Source organism: Pelodiscus sinensis, chromosome 8 (assembly GCF_052426305.1).
Source record: "Pelodiscus sinensis isolate ZL-2025 chromosome 8, ASM5242630v1, whole genome shotgun sequence".
NCBI classification, from domain to species: Eukaryota; Metazoa; Chordata; order Testudines; family Trionychidae; genus Pelodiscus; species Pelodiscus sinensis.
Window position 1 is genome coordinate 26,402,670 of NC_143059.1, and position 24,006 is coordinate 26,426,675.

General features: G+C 39.4%; 2 protein-coding genes across 6 annotated transcripts in view; one reads left to right on the top strand and one right to left on the bottom strand.

Annotated features, from left to right (window-relative positions):
* Positions 1-9,580, top strand: part of LRRTM3 (leucine rich repeat transmembrane neuronal 3) — a 129,202-nt gene extending 119,622 nt beyond the window's left edge. Inside the window, exon 3 of the mRNA XM_006135750.5 lies at positions 9,143-9,580. Coding sequence (XP_006135812.1) covers positions 9,143-9,352 — 210 coding nt within the window. The 3' untranslated portion in view covers positions 9,353-9,580. The remainder of the gene's footprint in view (positions 1-9,142) is intronic.
* The window catches only part of CTNNA3 (catenin alpha 3), a 1,028,503-nt gene that overhangs the window by 682,228 nt on the left and 322,269 nt on the right, over positions 1-24,006 (bottom strand). The window lies entirely within an intron of this gene.

Sequence of the window (24,006 nt, forward strand, 5' to 3'; positions counted from 1 at the left end):
CCACGCTTGATTTGCATGTTCCCGGCCGGTCGCCATTTTAGAAATTGACTAGCCCGAAGTAACTGCCCGCGTCTACACGCGGCAGTGAAATGGAATTCCGGAATAAAGCCCCTAAATTGAATTAGGTGGTAAACCTCATTCCACGCGTGTAGACGCAAGCAGTTACTTCGGGCTAGTCAATTTCTAAAATGGCGACCGGCCGGGAACATGCAAATCAAGCGTGGGATATTTAAATCCCGGGCTTGATTTGCAATTCCGGTCACCCTCATTAGCCTCCCTAGATCGATCTAGGGGCCTAGTGTAGACGTACCCTCAGAAAGTTGTGTTGAGAATGGGAAGGCTGACAAAGCAGGTAATATGTGACAAATAGGAAGGAGTGGTCATTGTGTGCTAATATGTGTAGGTTTGCAGAGTTTTAGATATAAAATTTGTGTCTGCATCTGCCAGTGATCCATAAAAACTGTCCACAGACATCTGCGTCCACAGATGTGAAGATGGATTTGCAGAGTTTAGTGTGAAATTTGGATCCACATCCATCCACCACCTATAGATGCAGATATCTATGGATATAAAGTGGATATTTGTGTATTTTGAGACCTCAGAAGATCTAATAATGTGACAGGTGGTGGTGACCTATTAGACCCACTAAATTGGACCCCAGAGAATCGATCGCAAGACCATTGATCCTCTGGCAATTGCAGACTTGGCCTAAAGAGGCCCAAAGATCATTGAACAAGGGAGTGTCAGCACAGCCACATGGTTCTCCCTCTCCCTGGATCCAAAGGTGCCTTTCCATGGATGTTCCTTGTTGAATGGGATGTGCATGTTAAGAGGGAGCATGCTACAGCTGTAGTCAGTAGGGCTAATATGTCTGCTTTTTTCTGCTTCATTCCTGATTAACCATACAGAGATTTTCAACGAATTCCTGCAGGCCCTGTTAATATTAAGATAGTTGGTCCCTCTAGTACTTATTTTTCAACTTGTCTCCTCTGTTCAGTGCCCTGACATTTACTGAAACTGTTGTAGATTCTGGGTCAGATTATATAAATGGATAATTCTATTGGGCCTTACTTTCCTCCAGTAAGTCTTAGGGCTTGCCTGCCCAGAGACACCATTACAAAACAAGTTAAGGGTATGAATTAAAAGCAGAATAGTTCTTTCACCCTCTCCCATAGATGCTTGTTTTCCACTAAGTGGGTTCTATTGTGTGTGTTTTTTTGAGGGGGAGAGGGTTTGGTAATTTAATAATCCATTTCCAAAGTATAGCTTAAGTTATGGAGTATCACACAAAGGCATTCAAAGTATGTCTACACAGCAAATACTGCATGGGCTGCACTACCTATGCTAACTTGAATCCAGCTAGCACAGGTACCAATAGTGAAAACAGTGCAACACAGACTTCAGCTGAAATAGTACATCTCAATACCTACTGTGAAGTCTGCCCTGTATTGCCTTCACTGCTATTGCAACTTGTGCTAGCTGGATTCTAGCCTACATCCATGTACAGCTTTTTCTGTGTAGATATACTCTTAATGCAGGATACAAATATCCAAATCAGGAACTAGTTAATTATTCTTGGTGGCTATTTATTTATGTAGACAAGCCCTGAATAAGTCAATCAGGCATTAGCAGAGATTCTGGAGAGGCAGACAGTGAGGAGGAATCCTCTTCCTAAAATCACAGATTGTCAATAAGACAATATATAGCTTCATCTAAAAAATGTGGCTTCTTCAGCCTCTATATTCCTGTTGCCCTCCACAAAGTAGCAGATCCTCCAGCCCAGTTGTTACAAACTGCTTCACCAGAAGCTGTAACCCATAGCCCATGGATACCCACAAGCTGCAGAGGTCCCTAGAACCTTATCTGTTGGCACCAGAACCACAGCTCTTCTGCTGTGCTGAGTGACTGCTCCCAACCCCTGGAGGATGTACTCCAGATCTGATGTTTAGAGCTTTTGTCAAGAATTATAACTGGTCTGATAATTCCATGCCATTTTTACTACTTCCATAACCAATTAATAGCTCTAATTATCTTGACTTAAGTGTTGCGATTTTCCTTATGAATCATTTAGTGAGGAAGGCCATGAATGTTGATGGGCATTAGCATTTTGGTCATAGTATTTTAAAAGTTAACACAAGCTGCTTGGTGCCACTGCGGCACCACAGCATGTATTGTTGACTCCTCACTAAAGGAAATTCATTCAGTTACTACAGCATATCAATCTACTCATATCCAATGGTACAGAACTGGTAAAGAGAATCCACATTGTCAAGGAATCAGTAGAGAAATACTGGCAGAGATTGCTAACTAATGTAAGATGAGATCATTAGCACAGAATAAATAATGAAAAACTGTGCAGAAGTCCCAGCAGTGTACCGGGAGGTGTTGAGCCTCAGAGAGGCACAGTACCTCTCAGGATCACTGTTAGAGATGGGAGTGAAATTACACTTAAAGAGGTATAACATACTTTTCCCATGAACTCACAGCTGTTCAGCAGATCATGGCAGGAATCATGACTTTGCCTATTCCTTAACCCCTTGCTCTGAGGGATCTGCTTATCACTGTTCATAGACAGCTATATAAAGAGGTGTTAGGGAGTCCTTTGTCCCTTCTTCTCCCTACAGTGGCACATAAATTGGAACATAATCCATCCTTACATGATTTATAATTAAAAGAAGAAATAGGTGACATTGTTAAAATGTATCTGACACTTGAAAATTTCAGTCAGATAGCTTAGACATTGCAAACCAGATGCTGTGGAAATATTGTAGGAAATAGATTTGATTTGTAAAAGAGAATGCCCAATATTTTAATTTGAAAAGCAGATACTGTGCATTTTGATGGAGAGGCTATAAAATGCTCAAGGGTCTCTTCTTTGCTCATGACATTTGCTTCAAAATTCCCCAGTGCCTCTCAAGGTAAATTCAGTTCTATAATTTTAAGAAAAGCACACAAAGCTTTATACAAAGTCCTACCAAGAATAAAAAGGTGGAGATGGCTGTGTGAAAAGTAAAGGTGATTCATGAATTTTTCTGAGTAAATAGATATGAATAACCAACCATTTACTATGCACTATAGTTTTTTCATATTTAATAAGAATTTCAAATTCATTGGTAAGAAAATATATAAAAAAAAATAGACTACAAAAAATATAACTTTGCAATGGATTTTATTGTTAGCCTTCAAGCTGGTAGAGTATGATCACATTTTCTCTTAAATATACCCATCTTCTACAAGAAATGTTAATCTAAATATTTGGATGTACTTATGCTATACACATTTCATACACATACAGAAAAAGAAGAAAACATATATGAACATTGTATAAACCTTCATATATCACTGCAGGAAAATCTTAAAACACCTACTTGAAAACCATATATGATGCTCAAAGCATAAGAAATTATTCACCTATAACTTCCTCATTAACAGCATATAGAATCTTCATCAGTGATAGAGAATAATACACAACCAACTTTACCATTCGGTATTGCTATTAGTATCAACTGCTCTCTGCAACTTTTCCCATGTGTATACCGAATCTTAAACCATAAAAGAACATCAGCTTTGTAATTAATTAATCTTTCATAAATACAAAACAAACAAGATACATATGATTTACATTCTTGTTTTTATGTTAATGTTGATTACTAAAATTTCAATATGTTTGTTCAAAACAATGAGTATGTGGGATTTTCAGTTTTATATTAATCGTTAAGTAGCTTAAAAAATGTTTCTAAATCTAATCAGTATGCCACTTAATACTGAAAGTATTATTAGGAATGATTGAACAATTATGGTTCACTTCTAAGATCACTCACTTAACACAGCAAAATTATTTTGGAAAAACAGCTGTTATTCCAAAATAACTATGCAAGCATCTACACAACAATTCAGTTATTTCGCAATAACTGAGAAATAATGAATGACTTATTCCGACTTCTGTAAACCTCATTCTATGAAGAATAACACCTATTCTAAAATAGCTATTTCAAAATAAGGCACATCTACATTAGGGAAGCCTACCTCAGACTAATTTTGAGGCTTCCTGCAGTGTTGACATTCTGGAATAGCTTATTCCAAAATAACTGTGCAGTGTAGACACAGCCTTAGTGTTTACCTGATATTTTACACGATGGAAGAAATAAATTCACTTCTGCCACATAACACGAAAATAATTCAATTCTTGATTGAATTTAAACATGTGCTTAAGAATTTATAAATTGAAAAATATTTTCTAATCTTAATGGGTCATATAGAGAAAAAATAAGAATTTTCTGAGATAAAATGCAATTCATTTAAAAACTCAAATAACTCACGAAAATGGCGATCAGGGCTCTTTTCTGGAAAAGCACGTCTACATTGGCCACAGACGCTTTTCCGGAAAAAGGGCTTTTCCAGAAAAGCAGCCTGCCAATGTAGACGCTCCTTTTCCGGAAAAACTGAAAACGGAATAGTATTCCATTTTAAGCATTTCTGGAAATTCATGCCAGTGTAGACACAGCCCTGGAGAAAGCAGTTTGTGGCTCTCAAGGCACAATCACAGATGCTTAAAGTCAGAGTTGCTGAAATAGTGCTGCAGAGAGAAAGAAAGTATTATTTAGAGTGGCAGAATTGGGGATACTATAAAGTAGGCCCTCCTCAGAATTAGTGATTTTGATCCTCCAATTAAAGGAGCTAGTTGCATGATAGGAGGAAATGAAAGACAGAATAAAGGTAATTCCTTTAGCTGGGTTCCACCTGAGCCAGAGAAGGCTGATCATTCCTTAAAGCACAGGAAGGGGATCAATTAAGCCAAGAGCTTAACAACATTCAAAAAAGGATTAGACATGTATAAGAGAGTAAATGCATCCACTGGTATATAGGATAATTAGGATCACAGCACTGCACTAGTAATGAGAACCAAAAAGAGCAACACGGGAAGCATATGATTTTCATTAAAATCTAATAGGTGATGAAGACATTTTTATTCAGATTCAATTCCATATCTGTGTTTTACACTTTAAGGGTGTGTCAAGACTACATGGCTCCGTCGATGGAACCATGTAGATGAGTTTACTAGACATAGCAAAATGAAGTGGTGATTCAAATAATTGCGCTGAAGAGAGTGCCCCCTCCCCCATTTTTAATACTCTGTCACTAACCTGAACTTGTGTTCCTTACATAGATAAAACTTAATTCAAGGAACTCTCCATATTCTCCATTCCCTAAAGGATAGGTAACAGGGTGTGTCTAGACTACATGGCTCCGTAGACAGAGCCATGTAGATGAGTTTACTAGACATAGCAAAATGATTTAAATAATAAGCTTCATTTACATCAAAATGGCTGATGATCAGCTGATCCGGCACAGTGGAGCAGTCTAGATGCACCGCGGTCGACAAGGGAAGCCTTTGTCGACCGCTTCAGTATGCCTCGTGAAACAAGGTTCACCGGAGCGGTCGACAAAGGCTTCCCTTGTTGACTACGGCACGTCTAGACTGCCCCGCTATGCTGGATCAGCTGATCATCAGCCATTTTGATGTAAATGAAGCTTATTATTTAAATCATTTTGCTATGTCTAGTAAACTCATCTACATGGCTCTGTCTACGGAGCCATGTAGTCTAGACACACCCTGTTACCTATCCTTTAGGGAATGGAGAATATGGAGAGTTCCTTGAATTAAGTTTTATCTATGTAAGGAACACAAGTTCAGGTTAGTGACAGAGTATTAAAAATGGGGGAGGGGGCACTCTCTTCAATAGTAAGAATTACTTCTGACTGAAGAATAAATACTATAAATTGATAAATAGTCTAATTTTTGCCTGTTTTCCTAATGCTATGTAAATGTTGAGGAACTCATTGAAGGACCATTCCTACTTCACTATTCCCAACATGGAAATTAAAAAAAAAAAAAGACTGAGCTATATTGGCCCGTAAATAATCAGGTTTTAAGCATGTTCTTAAATGTTTTAATGAACTGGAGCTTGCATTTTATGGTCAGCATCAAATCCTTACTCAAATACCCATTTACAGAAAAGCGAGTGACTGCAGGATTTTATCCTTGTTTTTTTTTAAAAAATATAATTTCTACCAAAACTTTTCAGTGAAAGAGAAAAATATTGTACCACAGGTCATAATAGATGACTTGAATTAGATTTAAAACTATGTTTAAAAAGAGACTTAGTATTTTGATTCATTGAATTCCTTAAAAAAATATTTTTGTTAGTGATAAATTACATTGCCCTAACCCATTAATGTGTTCTGAACCCCGTCCTTTTGTTGAAATTATTTTAAAATACAGCATCTCCAGTATACACTGCAAGGGAGAAACATTCATGCTTTTTATTATTTTTTATTATTTCTATCATATAATATCTGGAATGCTTTTAGAATTAAAAAATGAAAAAATATTCAACTCAGTCAATAGCAGCAATCATTAAATATAAGTCTCTGTGTTGAAATTACCTTTATATTTAGTTCTATGAAGTTCTAATTGAGTTTTAAAATAGGTTTATTTTAGAGCAGCAACAGAACAATAAAAGTGACAAATCTAAAAGCTGTTCTCTGTGGCATATAAAAACGCACGCTGATAGCTGACAATCTTTTTTAAAAATACTATACATGTGTGACTCACATCAACCATTTTAATATAATCTTTTTTGTATTTTTCATCCTTCAGATGCATACTATTAGAGAGAGAGAATTGCTGGTAGAAATGTTTATAATTAAGTTTATATTCTCTTCATCTCTGGTTCTGAACTGTATTTGTAATAGCGACATATTCTTTAAAAATTTTTGAAATCCTCCAAAAAATAGAGAAAAATTACATCCTAATTTATATGAAACTAGCAGATGTACCCAACATTGCTAGGGTCTTTAATTGAAGTTATTTTTTTAAATAAATGAAAAATGTGCATGCTTTATTCAATTATTGGTTTTGTTTGTTTGTTTTTTTAGTGAAGGAGAAAAGCTGGAGTGAGCATTTGGAAGTAAGGAAAGGCAGGGGCTAGGGGCCTGAGGGCAGGGGAAAGGAGGTGTGGGGCTCAGGGAGAAGGTACAAGGGTACATAAGTCCTGGCAGATGGAAGATACAGAACTCAGGGCAGGGGGCTCAGAACAGGGGGCTAGCAGGTGGGGGAGGACTTACTGGGGCCGCCCATGGTGGCAAGGGTGGCATTGCTCCAGTAGCGGCTCTTCCTAGGGGCTCTTGGCAGTGCTTGCTCATCAGTGGTTTCTCCTGAGAGACCAGGGTTGCGATCCCCATAGGGTGACCTGGAGATCCAGGGCTGCCTGCTTGTCAGGTGGAGGTAAGGGCTCTGTGGGCCAGCTCTGGCCTCCAGCTGCCCTCACCTAACCTGTAACCTACCGGAGGGGGAGCCCCAGCCTGTCTGGGGGGCCACTTCAATCTGCTGCTGTATCCCTACCTCACAGGTGCTCCAGGGGGGCTTGCTTGGGGAAGTGGTGCAGCTCTCTTTAGGCTGTCCCCAGCTTCCATCTTCCCCCCCAAACACACTTCAACTGGTATAGGGGTGCCTTGAGCAGCCCCCTCCATCCTTCAGCCTATTCGGGGAGTGCTTTGGGGGGATAGCCGGTCTGGGAAAAGACAGGCTTCAGGGGCTGTTCCCCTTCAGTGGCCCTCCTCCTCCTCCTGCAGGCTGACTAAGGAGGGGCTAGGCTATGGGGGCTGACCCCCTCCTCCAGCAGGTCCCCCCTGCGGGCTGTAGGCTGTTGCGGGGGGGGAAGCCCTGCAGGCTGCCCCCTATCAACCACCCCCCATGCCCTGCAGGCTCTCCATGGGTGCATCCCTTTTCTCTGAGCCCTTCCTTTTTGTATCCCACTGCTCTCTGCCTCCTCCCTTTTTCCATGTTATCAGAAACAGTTCCATTCCCAGCACTTCCATGTTTTCTGGGCATAACCAAATCCCGACCTTGATTTAAGTTAGAGTAAGAGAAAGTGTACCAAATGTGTTGGTCCTAGCTCCAACAGTTTAGAAGGAGTTCTTGAAAAATGGACTCATAGATACACAGATTCACAGACAGAGGCACTCTAAAAGAGATTAGGTATAGATATAGATATAGATATAGATATAGATATAGATATAGATATAGATATAGATATAGACAGGGCTCAACAAATCAGTGAATCTACTCGCCCGTGGCGAGTAGATTTCAGCCGGTTGCCCCGTTCACCGGCAGCGCGCACACGTGCAATGCGGGTCTTGCGCATGCGCAGTGCAGGGCTGGCAAGAAGATTTTGCCGCGGTTTGTCAAGCTCTGGATATAGATATAGATATAGAGTGAGGAGGGCCTCCAAATGGAGAAGTAAAAATAATGAATTATAGTTATTTCTTCAAACATGATTTTTTCTCTTGGAAATCAAATCTAACCTTAGATTATAAATAGTAATAAAGTGGTAATCTGTAGTGGATATTTATCCACATTGTAAAGTTAACACAAAGTATGCTATAGTCTGGAAATGTTCAATAGTCACTTAGGGTATGTCTACACTGCACCCTTAGCTCAAAATAAACTGCAATTTGAGCTACGCAAATTGTGTAGGTTATTTCAAGTCAATTTCAAAATAGCTTATTTCGTAATTTGGCGTGGTCTACACAGCACCAAATTTTGAAATAGAACGCTATTATGAAATGACCCTTAATCCTCAGGAACGAGGTTTACAGGGATGTTGGAATAACGTGCCCGTTACTTTGAAAGATATCCCGAAATAGCACCACTGTCTAGACATATCCCTTTATCTGCAGTTGGGCAGCTAGGTAAATCCCACTTAAAATAGTCTATATATCTTACACGTTTGGTAACCCATCTTCCATATCTCCTATGCATTTTGTTTACATTTAGCATTTGCTGAATATATGTTATGAAAGATTATTTGCTTTGGTTTGCAGCTTTAAGATACTTTTGTGGCTTCTCAACCATACACAAATTTTCACAAACAAATCCATAGGTCCAACACTAGGCATCAAAGATGATACCAATAAGGTTTGAAGAGCATTGGCAAAGATGTAAGGGGAAGTTCTTACAGGAGTGACTACTTCTGGCTCTGGACATGGTTTTTAGATTATTTTTCATCACCATCAAATTCACATCACAAAAATTATGTTGTTTACTAACTTACTATTTTTCATATCCTTTTTTCCCCAGATACCTTTATCTATGAATGTATCAACATTTCTCTCTTATGACCAACCCACCGTAAGCTACTGTGGGGTACATCATGAACTCCTTGCTCATAAGCCCTATGAATCTAATACACAGGATGAAACAATGGAAACACACCTAGAGACTGATCTGGACCTCAGCACAATAACAACAGCTGCAAGAATCGGTGAACACAGTCAGCCGCTAGCTTAACTGATTTCATTTGTAACAGAAGGCTGCAATCAACCTGTTAACTTGAAGGACAAAATGTGGAAGATGTTCTGAAATGGTTTCTTAAATCCCTGTCCAATTAAAAGAAAATCAACTGTTACACACGAAGACATGAATTGTTTCAAGTCTACAATTTGTAATTAGCTAAGTTGTGCAGTATTTTTGGCATAAAGCAGAGTATGACCCTCAAAGCAAATCTTTTTTCAAAACTCATCCTATCTACCTGTAAAAACTGTACAGATCTAATGTATTTTTCATATTGTGAAATTTCAATTACTGAGAACAGCTGGTATGTACGGTATCAGAACTGAATGACATCTCACTTTACAAATTTCAGTTTCTGAAGTTTCAAATTAACAAAAATATTCCTTGTGTTATTCAGTTACTCAGTTTTGTAGGGACTCTTTTGTTACTGCTTTTGTGCCCATAAAACCCTGAAATTCTGTGCTGTGAAGAACATGCACAATTTTTATCATGCTTACTGTGTAGAATTTTATCTACTTGTACCAGAAATAATACATTAACTAAAAGAAGGGTTGAATTGTTCAAACTTGTAAGAAGTTATTCAATTACACTGACAAGTTTTTCATATAAAATGACAAAAAAAATCACAGCATTTTTTAACAGTTCTTCTCAGACTTAACTGATGCCTTGAATTAACAGCCTGTGAAAGTTAATTCTAAAGCAGTGAAATGTAATGATAAAGAAGGATATTTTAACAACACATTTTGGAATGACTCGTTTTATTCCTTTGTATTGTACTGTATTAAAGAAAAAAACTAACCATGGATAAAACAACATTAGAGACAAAGGCAGTAACCGCAGCAATGGAGCTTTATACATTTAAAAGATGTGGTTGTTAACTGACAAGGATACAGTTTTGTTAAGTGTCTTTGTACTGCGGGATAAAATGGGTGAGCCACCATAACAGTCAGCTGTCTGTTTACAAAATTCATGCTGAAAGTAATCAACCATCACTTCAGGTGCTTCTGATTTTATTTTAAGATTTCATTCTACACATTGTGATTCACTTTCAAAACTGTCTTGAAGATGAGGAACACACACACATACACACACACACACCAGTGCTTTTCTTCTTGCTTTCCATAGAATATTTGGAAATGCAGAAGTTGACAAGCAGTTTATTAGTGCCAAAACCTACTGCCAGTGAAGTCAATTACCACTGACCTCAGTGGGAGCAGGCGCTCTATTATTAGTCCTCTCTGTTCAGAACTATATGACTATTCACATTTTCTAATTGTTAAAGTGACAAAATATTCAAAAGCAGAATACATCCACTTTGTTAAAAAGATAAAATAATTTGGAACAAAAGGTTAAGATAAATAGCCCTTCAATGTTATGACAGATCAAGTTAAGAAAAATATCTTTAAATATAAATAATCAAAGCTATAATAATTCCATGAGCCCAGATTATGTCCACCATTTAATCCATAGATTAAAGAATGCGTACATCACATTCTTTCATTTTAAATCTTCAACGCTTCTATAGACAACACTGTTCCACTACACTTATATTAATCATTAGAGATTACATAAATTAGAAAAATCATATGCCATGCTGACTCAGTGAAAAATAGAAAGGAATGCAAGAGCCTTCCAAGGGTTAAAACAAAAGAGTTTCATATAGTTGCAGCAACTTTTTAAAACAATAAAGAAAAATGATATAACCATAAATCTATTTTTGGATGTTTCTCCCAACATATTTTAATGTGGCTTCACAGAATAAGATTGAAATTTAAAATTGCAGTTCACTTGTTTTACAAAAGAACAAAGAAACTATTATAGTAAAATGCCTTTTGTATATTGTATACAAAGGAATCTACATTCACTATCTTTTAAGTGGAAACAAAATGTCAAAATAGAATGCACTGTATCAGTAATTTATTTAGCATCTCAGATTTTGTAACATTTGCATAAATTATTTACTATTCAAAACATTTTATCTGTCATTTTTAAGACTCATGTTAACCTTCATATATTTTCAGTTTCTAATTTCTTTAATGCATTGACATGGCAAGTTCCTGGATTTCTCTATTTTGGAATTTTACTATGCAGAGTTTGAAATTATATATTCAGCTAATTATAAAAGGGAACAAAAAAATTAGCTGCAGTCCTAAAATATTAAAATTACTTTCCGTTACATCAGTGTTGTGGTTTTAGGTTTCATGTCAGCTTTTGTTCTGATGACTGTGGGTGGTCTAACTGGTTAGGATAAAATAAGGACTAATTTGGGTAGAGGGGTAGACGCTCAGTTACTAAACCCCTCTTACTCTTACTGCTATCTTCCATAATCCTCTCGTACATCTTCTCCTTGATCTTTTATGGGACAATTGTGGGGCTCAGGCTGTTGCTGACACTATTTTTAAATTGCTATATGTTCAGAAATTTCATGTGCTTCTGACTCTCAGCATACCAGACAAAATAATAAGAAAACATGGAACACAGATGGAGGATCTGTGTACATGAAAATGTAGTTCATAGCAAATTGGGATGTGAATCTATCCAGCTCTGACCTACAGTGCTCCGTCTGTCTGTCTGCGCGGACCTTGTTGATGCACATCATCCATTAATTAATGCACTCTGATAAACATTTAGGCCCAGATGGTCTCTCAATAATAAGGAATGGGACACCTGATTTTCCCATGTCAAGAAAGAGGAAATCATATGAATGGAAAAAGCTAAGCTCAGAAAATATTTTGGGTCCTTTTATCTTCTGCCCTAAGGAATGGAATCATGACTCACTATTTCTGCAGTTTAACAGATAATCCTCATAATTTGAATGTGATGTTAGGACAAGGGTATCAGTAGAAAAATTATTTTAAATGTCTGATCAAAACGGGGCCCAATAGCACCAACCAAACAGTACAAGAATGCAGCCTAACAGTTAGTATTTCAGCATCAGGAACTACAGTGATGAATGTCACCATTTTTGACCTAGCTGGCAATCCCAAGGTCAGTTCACCCTATAATTTCTTGCTTGCCATATAATTAAGGCAGCCACAACTCCTCAATGGCCTGAGAAGCTGTGGCACATCCAGCTGGCCCCAATCCTAGTTCTGAAACAGAGGTAGCCAGGAACACCTGGACATAGCTGTTGCAATTGATTATACCCACCTGAAAGCTATCCTGGAACAGATGGACGTCTATTAAGAAAACTACAAGGGAAATTTCTGAAATGAGAGGCAATCCAATCAGAGATCTGCTCTTCCACAGTAATGTCTTCCTAACAAGAACAGAGAAACCAGCTGTCTCTTTCCTTTTCCTCAAATCAATGACTTAACAAAACATCAAATCTATGTATTTTAATTATCATTTGTCTTACTAGAGCAAGACAATGCAAGTCTTTTTTGCATAGCTGAGTTAGCAATTTATTTGCATCAAGTGTGATTTACCTGTAAGTTTGTGTTCAATGCTTTTTTTTTTCTTACCTACTTGATCAGTGGCACTCTCATTCACCATGATTAAAGCTGGTGAGTGCATGAAAGATAAAAATGTTCTCTGGAGGTATTAAGGATCTCACAGTTGCATGTGACCTTCCAAATATCTCTCCAGAGTATCATGAGATACTTAGATGGGAAGGTAGCACAAATGTCACAAGACCCATATATCTAATCTGTGAAGAGCCTGGATATTTGGGGAGGTCACAGGGCTGTCATGACAAGTCTTTGGTCAATTACTTTGGAGAGTTGGAACAGTTTAGACAGCATCATTGGGCATTCAACCTACCAGGTACTCATGGTCATGATGCAGACATACTGGGGAAGTACGACTATAAAAGTATCATAAAGTACTCTCACTAAACTTGAGGACATGGATTGCAGAGATGAAGAAGGCAAGCAGATGAGGAAAAGTCCAGAGATATGATTGAAGAGGAACATAGCCAGAAATTCTTCCAGGGGGAGAGGAGAAGTACACTTACTATAAATTTGATTCCTAAATGGTGTTGCCTCCTTCCCTAATTCTAGCTCAGGAAAAGTGTTTAATTTAAAATAAATGAAAAATTTTTAAAGCCGCACAATATGTAAGCTACTTTTAATTGTTATAGTTGACATCTAGTGATTGCACTGGGGGGAATGGTAGATTGAATAAGGTATGTATGACAAACCAAAATTTTAGATTTCATCCAAACTAAATCCAATCTCTGAACAGCTATGGATTCATCACTCACTATTAGAACTCCTTTGTGGGATGTTTATAAATTTTAATGCACCACAAAACCAAAACATGTACTTATCATTTTTGTCAATCCCACTATACCAATCAACATGAAAATGATCCCTTTTGCCATAAAAAACTGCCATATATTTGTAACATACATTTGAAAGGGAATTTTTAATACTAGCAAGTGCCAGTATGTGCAAGAAACTCCACAGTCTCTACAGGCTTAACTGCTTAATCCATATATAAGGAATATTCTTAAAATTCCTCAAAATGTTTGTAACGCTAAACTGAACTGACAGTATTATATAAAGTAACTAGGTCAAAGTCTTTTTTCCTGGTGTAGTTAATTATGAGTGCCAATTAATTTTAAAATTTCAGAATAAATCAACATGATTAATGTTATTTTAATGGAGACCAAAGGAATTACTGTAATTTGATGTTTTGGTGCTAGAATGTTGCTGAGAATTTTTATATAAGCTGAAGTGCAGTGAGTTCAACTGTCAAAGTCCCATATGCATATTCTACTTTATCAACATCAATTTTTACATAAATAAATCAGTTCTAAAAACTGTCTCTTTAGATGGTTAGTTATAATGGAGCACAGGTTGTGTGGCGGTAAATGAGCCTGCAACATTGAATTAATTATAACTAATCTTATTACATTAAAGACCTAATACATTTATAATAATGGACACTTTCAAGTGCCACCAATTTAGATATTACATATGCAAAAGTAATAATTTATGAGTGAAAATTAATTACTGTTAAATTACCATGGAATTTCTATGGTTATACATTGCATTCTTATTAATGTCAAATAACTTCAGAATGACTTACAACACTGCAATAAACAGGAAAGGAATTCAGGACATTTAGTTATCCTATGCAAGTGATTTTTCCAAGCTTCAGCTATATAATATATATGTAAGAGCAGTTAGACACACTTTTTATTCAGTTAAAATAAACTCTTTATGAAGACAGAATTTAACAACTATTCAATCTAGAGCCTAATCACAAGATGATTGCACAAAGAAAATATATTTCAAAGCTAGCTAGTTTAAGATTTTAGATAAACCAATGCTGTGCTCCTTTGAGAAGGAAAAACTCTTCAATTAGAAAGAATACTCATTAATAACAAATTAACCGTCACTCCAGCACTGTATACTTCAATCTCTTCTGTAGTTTTATACCAAAGTATGTCAGAAATGAGGCATGAAAAGCTATTAACTGAATCATTCACAATGAATAGATTTTGTTTCCATCTTGTTCTTTCAATAAAAATAATGAACTGAGTTATTTCCCTAGTAATTATGATAATATAACTCCCATTTTGCCCTTTTGCATTTTTGTTATTGATAGCTTTACTTTACCACGCTCAGATTTTTAAAGTTATTTATGCATTGCCATGCTCACCATTGAAATGCCTAACTGATTTAGCCCTGGTCTATCCTACAGAATGTGCATACCCATATGTTAGTTACACTAACTACAGCATAGCTACATCACTCAGGCTACGTCTAGACTGCAAGCCTCTTTCGAAAGAGGCTTTTTCGAAAGATACTTTCAAAAAAGCCTGTTTCGAAAAAGAGCGTCTAGACTGCAAGCACTACTTTCAAAAAAGCAATCTGTTTTTTCGAAAGAGAGCACCCAGGCAATCTGGATGCTCTCTTTCAAAAAAGCCCTGTTTGCATTCAAGAACGCCATTATTCAAAAGAGCACTTTCGAAAAAAGGCATTCTTCCTCGTGAAATGAGGAGTACCGCCATCGAAAGAAAAGCCACGTTCTTTCAATTTAATTTCGAAAGAACGCGGCTGTAGTCTAGACGCAGGTGAAGTTTTTTCGAAAAAAGGCTACTTTTTTTGAAATAACCTACCAGTCTAGACACAGCCTCAGGGTGTGTGTAATCCACAGCCCTAAGCAACAGTTACACTATTTTATGCATGGGTGTAGACAGCACTATGTCAGTGGAAGAGCTTCTCCCACTGGCATAGCTACTGCCTCTTGCAGAAGTGGATTAATGATGCTCATTGGAGAAGCTCTCTTCCATTACAGCATCTTCATTAAAGCGCTACAGTAGCACAACTGCACTGATGAAGTATTGTAATTGCACTTCTGCCTTTAGGAAAGGATGTGGCATTTTCAAAAGGGATTTAGTCACATAGGATGTGTCTAGACTACATCCCTTTCTCGAGAAAGGGATGTAAATTAGGCATGTCCATATTGCAAATGAAGCCAGGATTTGAATTTCATAAGAATATAAGAACAGCCGTACTGGGTCAGACCAAAGGTCCATCTAGCCCAGTATCCTGTCTGTGGACAGTGACCAGCACCAGGTGCCCCAGAGAGGGTGGACCGAAGACAACGATCAAGCGATTTGTCTCCTGCCATCCCTCTCCAGCCTCTGACAGACAGAGGCCAAGGACACCATTTTATCCCCCGGCTAATAGTCTTTTATGAACCTAACCTCCATGAAATTATCTAGCTTCTCTTTAAACGCTATTATAGTCCTAGCCTTCACAGCCTCCTCTGGCAAGGAGTTCCACAGGTTGACTACATGCTGTGTGAAGAAGAACTTTCGCTTATTAGTTTTAAACCTGCTCCCCATTAATTTCATTTGGTGTCCTCTAGTTCTTCCATTTAGGGAACTAATAAATAACTTTTCTTTATCGGCCCTCTCCACACCACTCATGATTTTATATACCTCTATCATATCCCCCCTCAGTCTCCTCTTTTCTAAACTGAAAAGTCCCAGTCGCTTTAACCTCTCCTCATATGGGACCCGTTCCAAACCCCTAATAATTTTAGTTGCCCATTTCTGAACCCTTTCCATGGCCAAAATATCTTTTTTGAGGTGAGAAGACCACATCTGTATCTGTCTTACCTATCCTAAACAGTTTGGTATCATCCGCAAACTTTACTACCTCACTGCTTACCCCTTTCTCCAGATCATTTATGAATAAGTTGAAAAGGATCGGTCCCAGGACTGACCCTTGGGGTACACCACTAGTTACCCCTCTCCAATGTGAAAATTTACCATTTATTCCTCCCCTTTGTTTCCTGTTTTTTAACCAGTTCTCAGTCCATGAAAGGATCTTCCCTCTTATCCCATGACAACTTAATTTATGTAAGAGCCTTTGGTGAGGGACCTTGTCAAAGGCTTTCTGAAAATCTAAGTATATTATATCTACTGGATCCCCCTTGCCCGCATGTTTATTAACCCCTTTAAAGAACTCTAACAGATTAGTAAGACAGGATTTCCCTTTACAGAAACCATGTTGACTTTTGTCCAACAAATTATGTTCTTCTACATGCTTCACAATTTTATTCTTTACTATTGTTTTGACTAATTTGCCCGGTACTGAAGTTAGACTTACTGGTCTGTAATTGCCAGGATCGCCTCTAGAGCCCTTTTTAAATATTGGTGTCACGTTGGCTACCTTCCAGTCATTAGGTACGGAAGCCGATTTAAAGGATAGGTTACAAACCACAGATAATAGCTCAGAAATTTCCCATTTGAGTTCTTTTAGAACCCTTGAATGAATGCCATCCGGTCCCGGAGATCTGTTAACATTAAGTTTTTCTATTTATTCCAAAACCTCCTCTAATGACACTTCAATCCAGGACAGTTTCTCAGATTCATCACCCACAAAGGACGGTGCAGATTCAGGAATCTCCCCAACGTCCTCAGCCATGAAGACTGAAGCAAAGAAATCATTTAGTTTCTCCGCAATGGCTTTATCATCCTTGATTGCTCTTTTTATGGCTCGATTATCTAGGGGACCCACAAGTTTTTTAGCAGGCTTCCCGCTTCTAATGTACTTAAAAAACATTTTGTTATTTCTTTTTGTGTTTTTGCCTAGCTGTTCCTCAAAATCTTTTTTTGCTTTTCTTATTACATTTTTACACTTGATTTGACAGTGTTTATGTTCTTTTCTATTTATCTCACTAGGATTGGACTTCCACTTCTTAAAAGATACCTTTTTGTCCCTCGCTGCTTCTTTTACATGGTGGTTAAGCCATGGTGACTCTTTTTTAGGTCTCTTGCTATGTTTTTTAATTTGAGGTATACATTTAAGTTGGGCCTCTATTATGGTGTCTTTAAAAAGTTTCCATTCAGCTTTCAGGGATTTGGCTCTAGTCACTGTGCCTTTTAATTTCTGTTTAACAAACCTCCTCATTTTTGTGTAATTCCCCTTTTTGAAATTAAATGCCAGGGTGCTGGACTGCTGAGGTGTTCTTCCCACCACAGAAATGTTGAATGTTATTATATTATGGTCACTATTCCTAAGCGGTCCTGTAATGGTTATATCCTGGACCTGATCCTGCGCTCCACTCAGGACTAAATCGAGAATTGCCTCTCCCCTTGTGGGTTCCTGCACCAGCTGCTCCAAGAAGCAGTCATTTAAGCCATTGAGAAATTTTATCTCTGCTTCTCTTCCTGAGGTGACATGTATCCAGTCAATATGGGGGTAATTGAAATCCCCCATTATTACAGAGTTCTTTATTTTGGTAGCCTCTCTAATCTCCCATAGCATTTCAATGTCAGTATCTCTATCCTGGTCAGGTGGTCGGTAATATATCCCTACTGCTAATTTCTTATTATTGGAGCATGGAATTACTATCCATAGCGATTCTATTGAACATGTTGATTCACTTAATATTTTTATTTTATTTGATTCTACATTATCTTTCACATACAGTGCCACTCCGCCACTCAGCCAGCCTGCTCTATCCTTTCTATATATTTTATATCCCAGTATGATTGTGTCCCACAGATTTTCCTCATTCCACCAGGTTTCAGTGATGCCTATTATGTCAATCTCCTCATTTAATATGAGGTACTCTAGTTCACCCATCTTATTAGTCAGACTCCTAGCATTTGCATACAAGCACTTTACAAATTTGCCACTGCTTATTTGTCTGCCCTTCCCTGATGCATTGGATTCCTTTGTATGCGGTTGTTTGTCTGCTCTGACCCATGGTTTGCCCTCTCCCCTCCTCTCTTTCTGACTACAGCTCAGAGAATCTCTATCAATGGATTCTCCTCTAAGAGAAGTCTCCCTCCGATTTACGTGCATCTCCGCACCAATTGGCTTTCCCCCATCTCTTAGTTTAAAAACTGCTCTACGGCCTTTTTCATGTTTAGTGCCAGCAGTCTGGTTCCACCCTGGTTTAGGTGGAGCCCGTCCTTCCTGTATAGGCTCCCCCTCTCCCAAAAGTGTCCCCAGTTCCTAATAAATCTAAACCCCTCTTCCCTACACCATTGTCTCATCCACGCATTGAGACTGTGAAGCTCCACCTGCCTACCTGGCCCTGCGCGTGGAACTGGAAACATTTCTGAGAACGCCACCATAGAGGTCCTGGATTTCAGTCTCTTTCCTAGCAGCCTAAATTTGGCCTCCAGGACATCTCTCCTACCCTTCCCTATGTCATTGGTACCTACGTGTACCATGACCACCGGCTCCTCCCCAGCACTACACATAAGTCTGTCTAGATGCCTTGACAGATCCGCAACCTTCGCACCAGGCAGGCAAGTGACCATACCGTTCTCCCGGTCATCACAAACCCAACTATTTAAGTTTCTAATGATCGAATCTCCCGCTACTAACACCTGCCTCTTCCTAACTGGCATTCCCTCCCCCTCAGAGGTATCCTCAGTGCGAGAGGATACCGCAACATCCTCTGGGAGGCAGGTCCCAACTACAGGATGGTTTCCCTCTGCTCCCATTGAATGCTCTGTTCCCTTGAGACTTTCATCCTCCTTAAGAGCACTGGGGCTCTCAGACTGGAGGTGGGACAGTACTACAGTGTCCCGGAAAGTCTCATCAGCATAGCTCTCTAACTCCCTTAGCTCCTACAGTTCAGCCACCCTGGCCTCCAAAGCCCAAACTCGGTCTCTGAGGGTCAGGAGCTCCTGGCAACGGATGCACACATATGCCACCTGCCCACAGGACAGGTAATCATACATGTTACACTCGACACAATAAACAGGATAGCCCCCTCTCTGCTGCTCGGCTTCTGTCTCCATTTTTCTAATGAATAAGTTTAAGTATAAACTGGGATTCTTTTTAAACCTCTGGAATATAGATTATTTTAAGAGTTATGATTTAAAGAAGGTCAGAAGACACTAGTGCCCTCTAAACTACGTCTCCAAACTCTCCTGTTAGCTGTTCCTGGTCGCGCTCTCCCTGGTCGCTGAGTCACAGGCTTATATAGCTATGGTAGCCCCTCCCCATGACTGAGGCTCAGCCAATTAACAGAGGCTTCTAGATTTCAAACCTTTTAGAAGCTCCTTCAAACAAACAAAGCAAACAAACAAACAAACCAAACAGACAAACACAAGCTCAGCACACTGCAAAGAACTCCCCCCCCCCCCCCCCACGCAAACACACGCTCCAGACAGCCACTTACCACAGGGTCCCGTTTTTACTCCTCTTTTACCTGGAGAACTCCCTCTCCAAACTCTCCTGTGCTTCATTTGCATAATGGCGTCTGCCACTTTTTTTCAAAACGGGGCTTTTTTTTTAAAAAATGACAGTTTAGATGGGGATCTTTAGAAAATAAAAGCCTTTTTTGAAAGATCCTGTACTCCTCAAAAAAATAGGTTAACAAGATCTTTCGAAAGATCCCCATCTAAACTGCCGGGGGGTTTTTTTGTTTGTTTGTTTTTCGAAAAAGCCCTATATGCAAATGAAGTACGGGAAATTCAATTCCCGGCTTCATTTGCAATATGGACATGCATAATTTACATCCCTTTCTCGAAAAAGGGATATAGTCTAGACACACGCTTAGGGACCCCAAATCCCATTGATTGTCAATGGGATTTAAGCTCCTTTCATAGAATACTAGAACTGGAAGGGACCTTGAGAGGTCATCAAGTCCAGTCCCCTGAATATCTCAGTAGAGAGTGAATTAACCATAGAAAGCTGGGCGAGGTCTATAAAAGCCAAAGGGAAATGATACTTTTACAAACTTCACTGCAAATGTTTCCAACGTTTAAAATGTGTAGATGTACAGGCATTTTGCATTTAAACATGGATAGCTGGCAGCAAAACAACTGTGAAGACAAGAATAGCATTTTCACTACATAAAAGCACAGACATTTAAAATTAGATAATGCATGGACACTCAAATTGAGTTCTGAGACAATGCGAATCTGCTGAGTGCCTAAAACCCTTTTGAAAATGAGACTTCTGTCCCTGAGTTAGGCATCACAGTGGTGAATGCAATAATGCATGAATACGTTTAAATTTTAAGCACCCTGTCTTTAAACTCCATCATTGAAATAAACCCTACACATAGCATCCCTAAAAATTGTTCTTTACAGGAAAATCAAAAATACAGCTGTTATTTAGACACAACAAAACCAAATTTAAATGTGCAAATGAGATGCAAGGACTTTTTTCTGATCTATCACTATAATTTTATTAAGATGGCTTATATTTCTCCTTGTTTCACTTTCAAAATTTGTCTCCTCTTTTAAGCTTTCACTGTCAACTAGGAATTCTGGAGAGGAGAAATTCAGATGGGGCTAACACAGCCAGAAAAATATACAGTTAATTTTCAACTGTCCTTTTCCAAACCAGAAATGTTTTGTTCCCAAGTGAGCACTCTATAGTTTGACTGACCCAGATGGCAATTTCTTCACAATATAGGTTGGACCTCTCTGGTCTGGCATTGTTGGGACCTGAGTGGTCCCAAATAAGGGAATTTGCTGGATCTGGGGAGGTCCCCTGCTACCAGATCCCCAATGCAGTCCTAGCTTCATTCACCCTCGCCCATTGGGCTGCCATGCTGCTACAGCCTCGGCAGCCCAGACTGCCATGTCCCTGGCCCCGCTACTGGGGCTGCCAGGCCTGCTGCATCCCTGGCCCTGGCCTTGGCCCTACTAATGGGGCTGCCATGTCCCTGGCCCCACCTCCGCTACTGGGGCTGCTGCAGCAGTGCATTCCCGAATCTGGCCCCACTACTGGGGCTGCCACAGCTCCGCTGTGCTTCCAGGTCTGCCAGCCCTCTTGCCCTGGGGCTCCCAGCCAGGATTCCCTGGTCCAGGAATATCTGTGGTCCTGCCAAACCATGCATGTTGATGGATGAGGGAGTTCCGGTTTTGGGAGGTCCAACCTGTATCACAAAGAAATCCACAACAGAGTAAAATAGTTAATTTTTGTACCCTTTTAAAATAAAACTAAAAAGGTGGCAGTAATGCAGAAAAGAAAATGAGGGCGATAAGTGGATCACAAATTACATGTGAGTCAACCAAGTGATGATATTGTAAAAAACTCAAACATAATTCTGCAATGTATTACTAAGAGCCTCCTGGGTCTTACCTTTCTAATTGGTAAGACCCAGGAGGTAATTGTCCTGTTACATTTGGCACTGGGGAGTCCTCAGCTGATACACAGGCAGCCCTCCCTGTGAGATGGATGGCTGCACAGCTGCCTAATAAGCCTCGTCCAGGGGCTCAGAACTGCTGCACATGGAGCTGCCATGGCAAGGGAACAGATGCACTGCTGCAGTGAGGGGAGAGGGAAGAAGTGCACTCCGCTGGCCCCAGCAGCAAGGCTGGACAAAGAAAGGGGCTTTATGCGCTGCAGTCTAAAGCTCCTGTATTTCAAGCCATCCCTTCCTGTCAGATGTAGGGAGGAAATGGCTTCATGCACTAAATCACTGCGAGTGCCAGAATGTTCTGTCCCTACACTGCCCTCACCTGGAGGCTCTGACCCCACAGCCAGCATTGTGATGAAAGGTATCTGAGGGGGATGGTGCATGCAGGGGGGGCACCTGGTGCAGGAGGTGCTAGGGTCCACCTGGCCCCCCACCAAATAGCAGCTGCTGCAGATAAGCACACCCATACTCCAACTTCCTGCCCCAGCCCTGAGCTCCCTTCCACAATCTAACTCCCTCCTAGACCCCACTAAGCTGCCCTACCCCAGCCCTGAGCCCCTCCCACAAGCTAATTCCCTCTCTGACCCAGACCCCAATCTAAGGAAGTTGTGGAATCCCTGCCACTGAAGGTTTTTAAGACCAGGTAAAAGAAACATCAACAGGTGAGAAAAACATGAGGGAATGGATTAGATGACTAGTCAAGGTTCCTTCCAGCCCTGTTTCTAGACTTTTAAAACCACCACAAAAGAAAGTTTTCTGCTTTTCTGTTCCACACACAAAACATACACCTCATTCACCTCTATTCACAAAGCCTTTAATACTTCAGCATGAGTGTCAGCTGGTTCTAATTGTCTTGGCCCACTGCACAGCAAACAGCACTAAGACAATTGACATCAGCTAAGGATTTGACCCTATACATTGATCAGTATAGAACATCTAGTTTAAAAAAGCTATTACAGATCATTACTGAATGGAAACTTTTTATGATGTTGGAGTGGAAGGCAAGAAAGACTGATATTTTGTAAGATGTGGGATAGGTGTCTTCACAGTTTGGGTAGATGCTGAGTTCAATTCTTTGTAAGTCCTTTAAATCTTTGAAAAAATGTTTTAAAAGTATTGAAGCATATAGTGAATGAAACCTAGTGAAGCTTTATATTTTTGATTTAGCAGAGTTTAATTCAGGTTCTAATAGTACCTTTTATTCAAAAAGCTTCTGAAAGTTCTGTCTGATAAGAATGAATGGAACGGGAGCAACTTGCACACCAATTTTTCTGACGCTGCCCTGTGTACATATCTCTAGTCTTGGAAGGTGTTTTTGTTTGTGGTATTGTTTTTTATGAATGTGTTGAGGAAATATCAAAGAAAAGACAACATGTGGATATGCAGAAGGCAATGCAGTTGCTCAGTTCTGACTCTGGAAATCAGAGATTTTTTTTCAAAGGTTTTTTTTTAAAGGTTCTCTGCAGAAGTTCTGAAAATTAGGCTGCAGGTATTGGTGTCTGACCATCTTTCACACCATAACTTTAGCTGAGTGTTCAATCCCTGAGAATTTTAAAAGTGCATCTATTCAAGTCATAAATGTTATATACCTTCTGTTATGCCCACTTGTGCCAAACTTTTCCTACACTGCTCTGAGCCCCAATCTCTGATCAGGAAGCCAGACAGGCTCCACCCAGTTACCAATGAATAATAGAAAAGATCTTTTTTATATATCTGGTGATCGTGAAGATGTGTTACTCTTGTTCATTCCATCTTAGATGTGAGTGCCTGCCAAATACACCAGAACTGGAAGACTTTCCCTCAGTGAAGTCCATCGGGGACTGGCTCTGGCGCCCTCTGGAATGGCATGGTATAAAAAGTGCCTCTGACTTCCTTTGGCCTTAGTTCCTTCCTGCCAGTAACTCCAACTGTGGGGGAGAAGGGCAACCATGGAACTGACATAAGCAAACACATCTGGAAGAAACCACAGAAAAGGTCTTTTCTTCTTCAAGTGCTTGTTCATGTTATTCCACATTAGGTGACTCCCAAGCACTATCAAGGGAGGCAGGTAGTAGTTCATGGATGTGTAG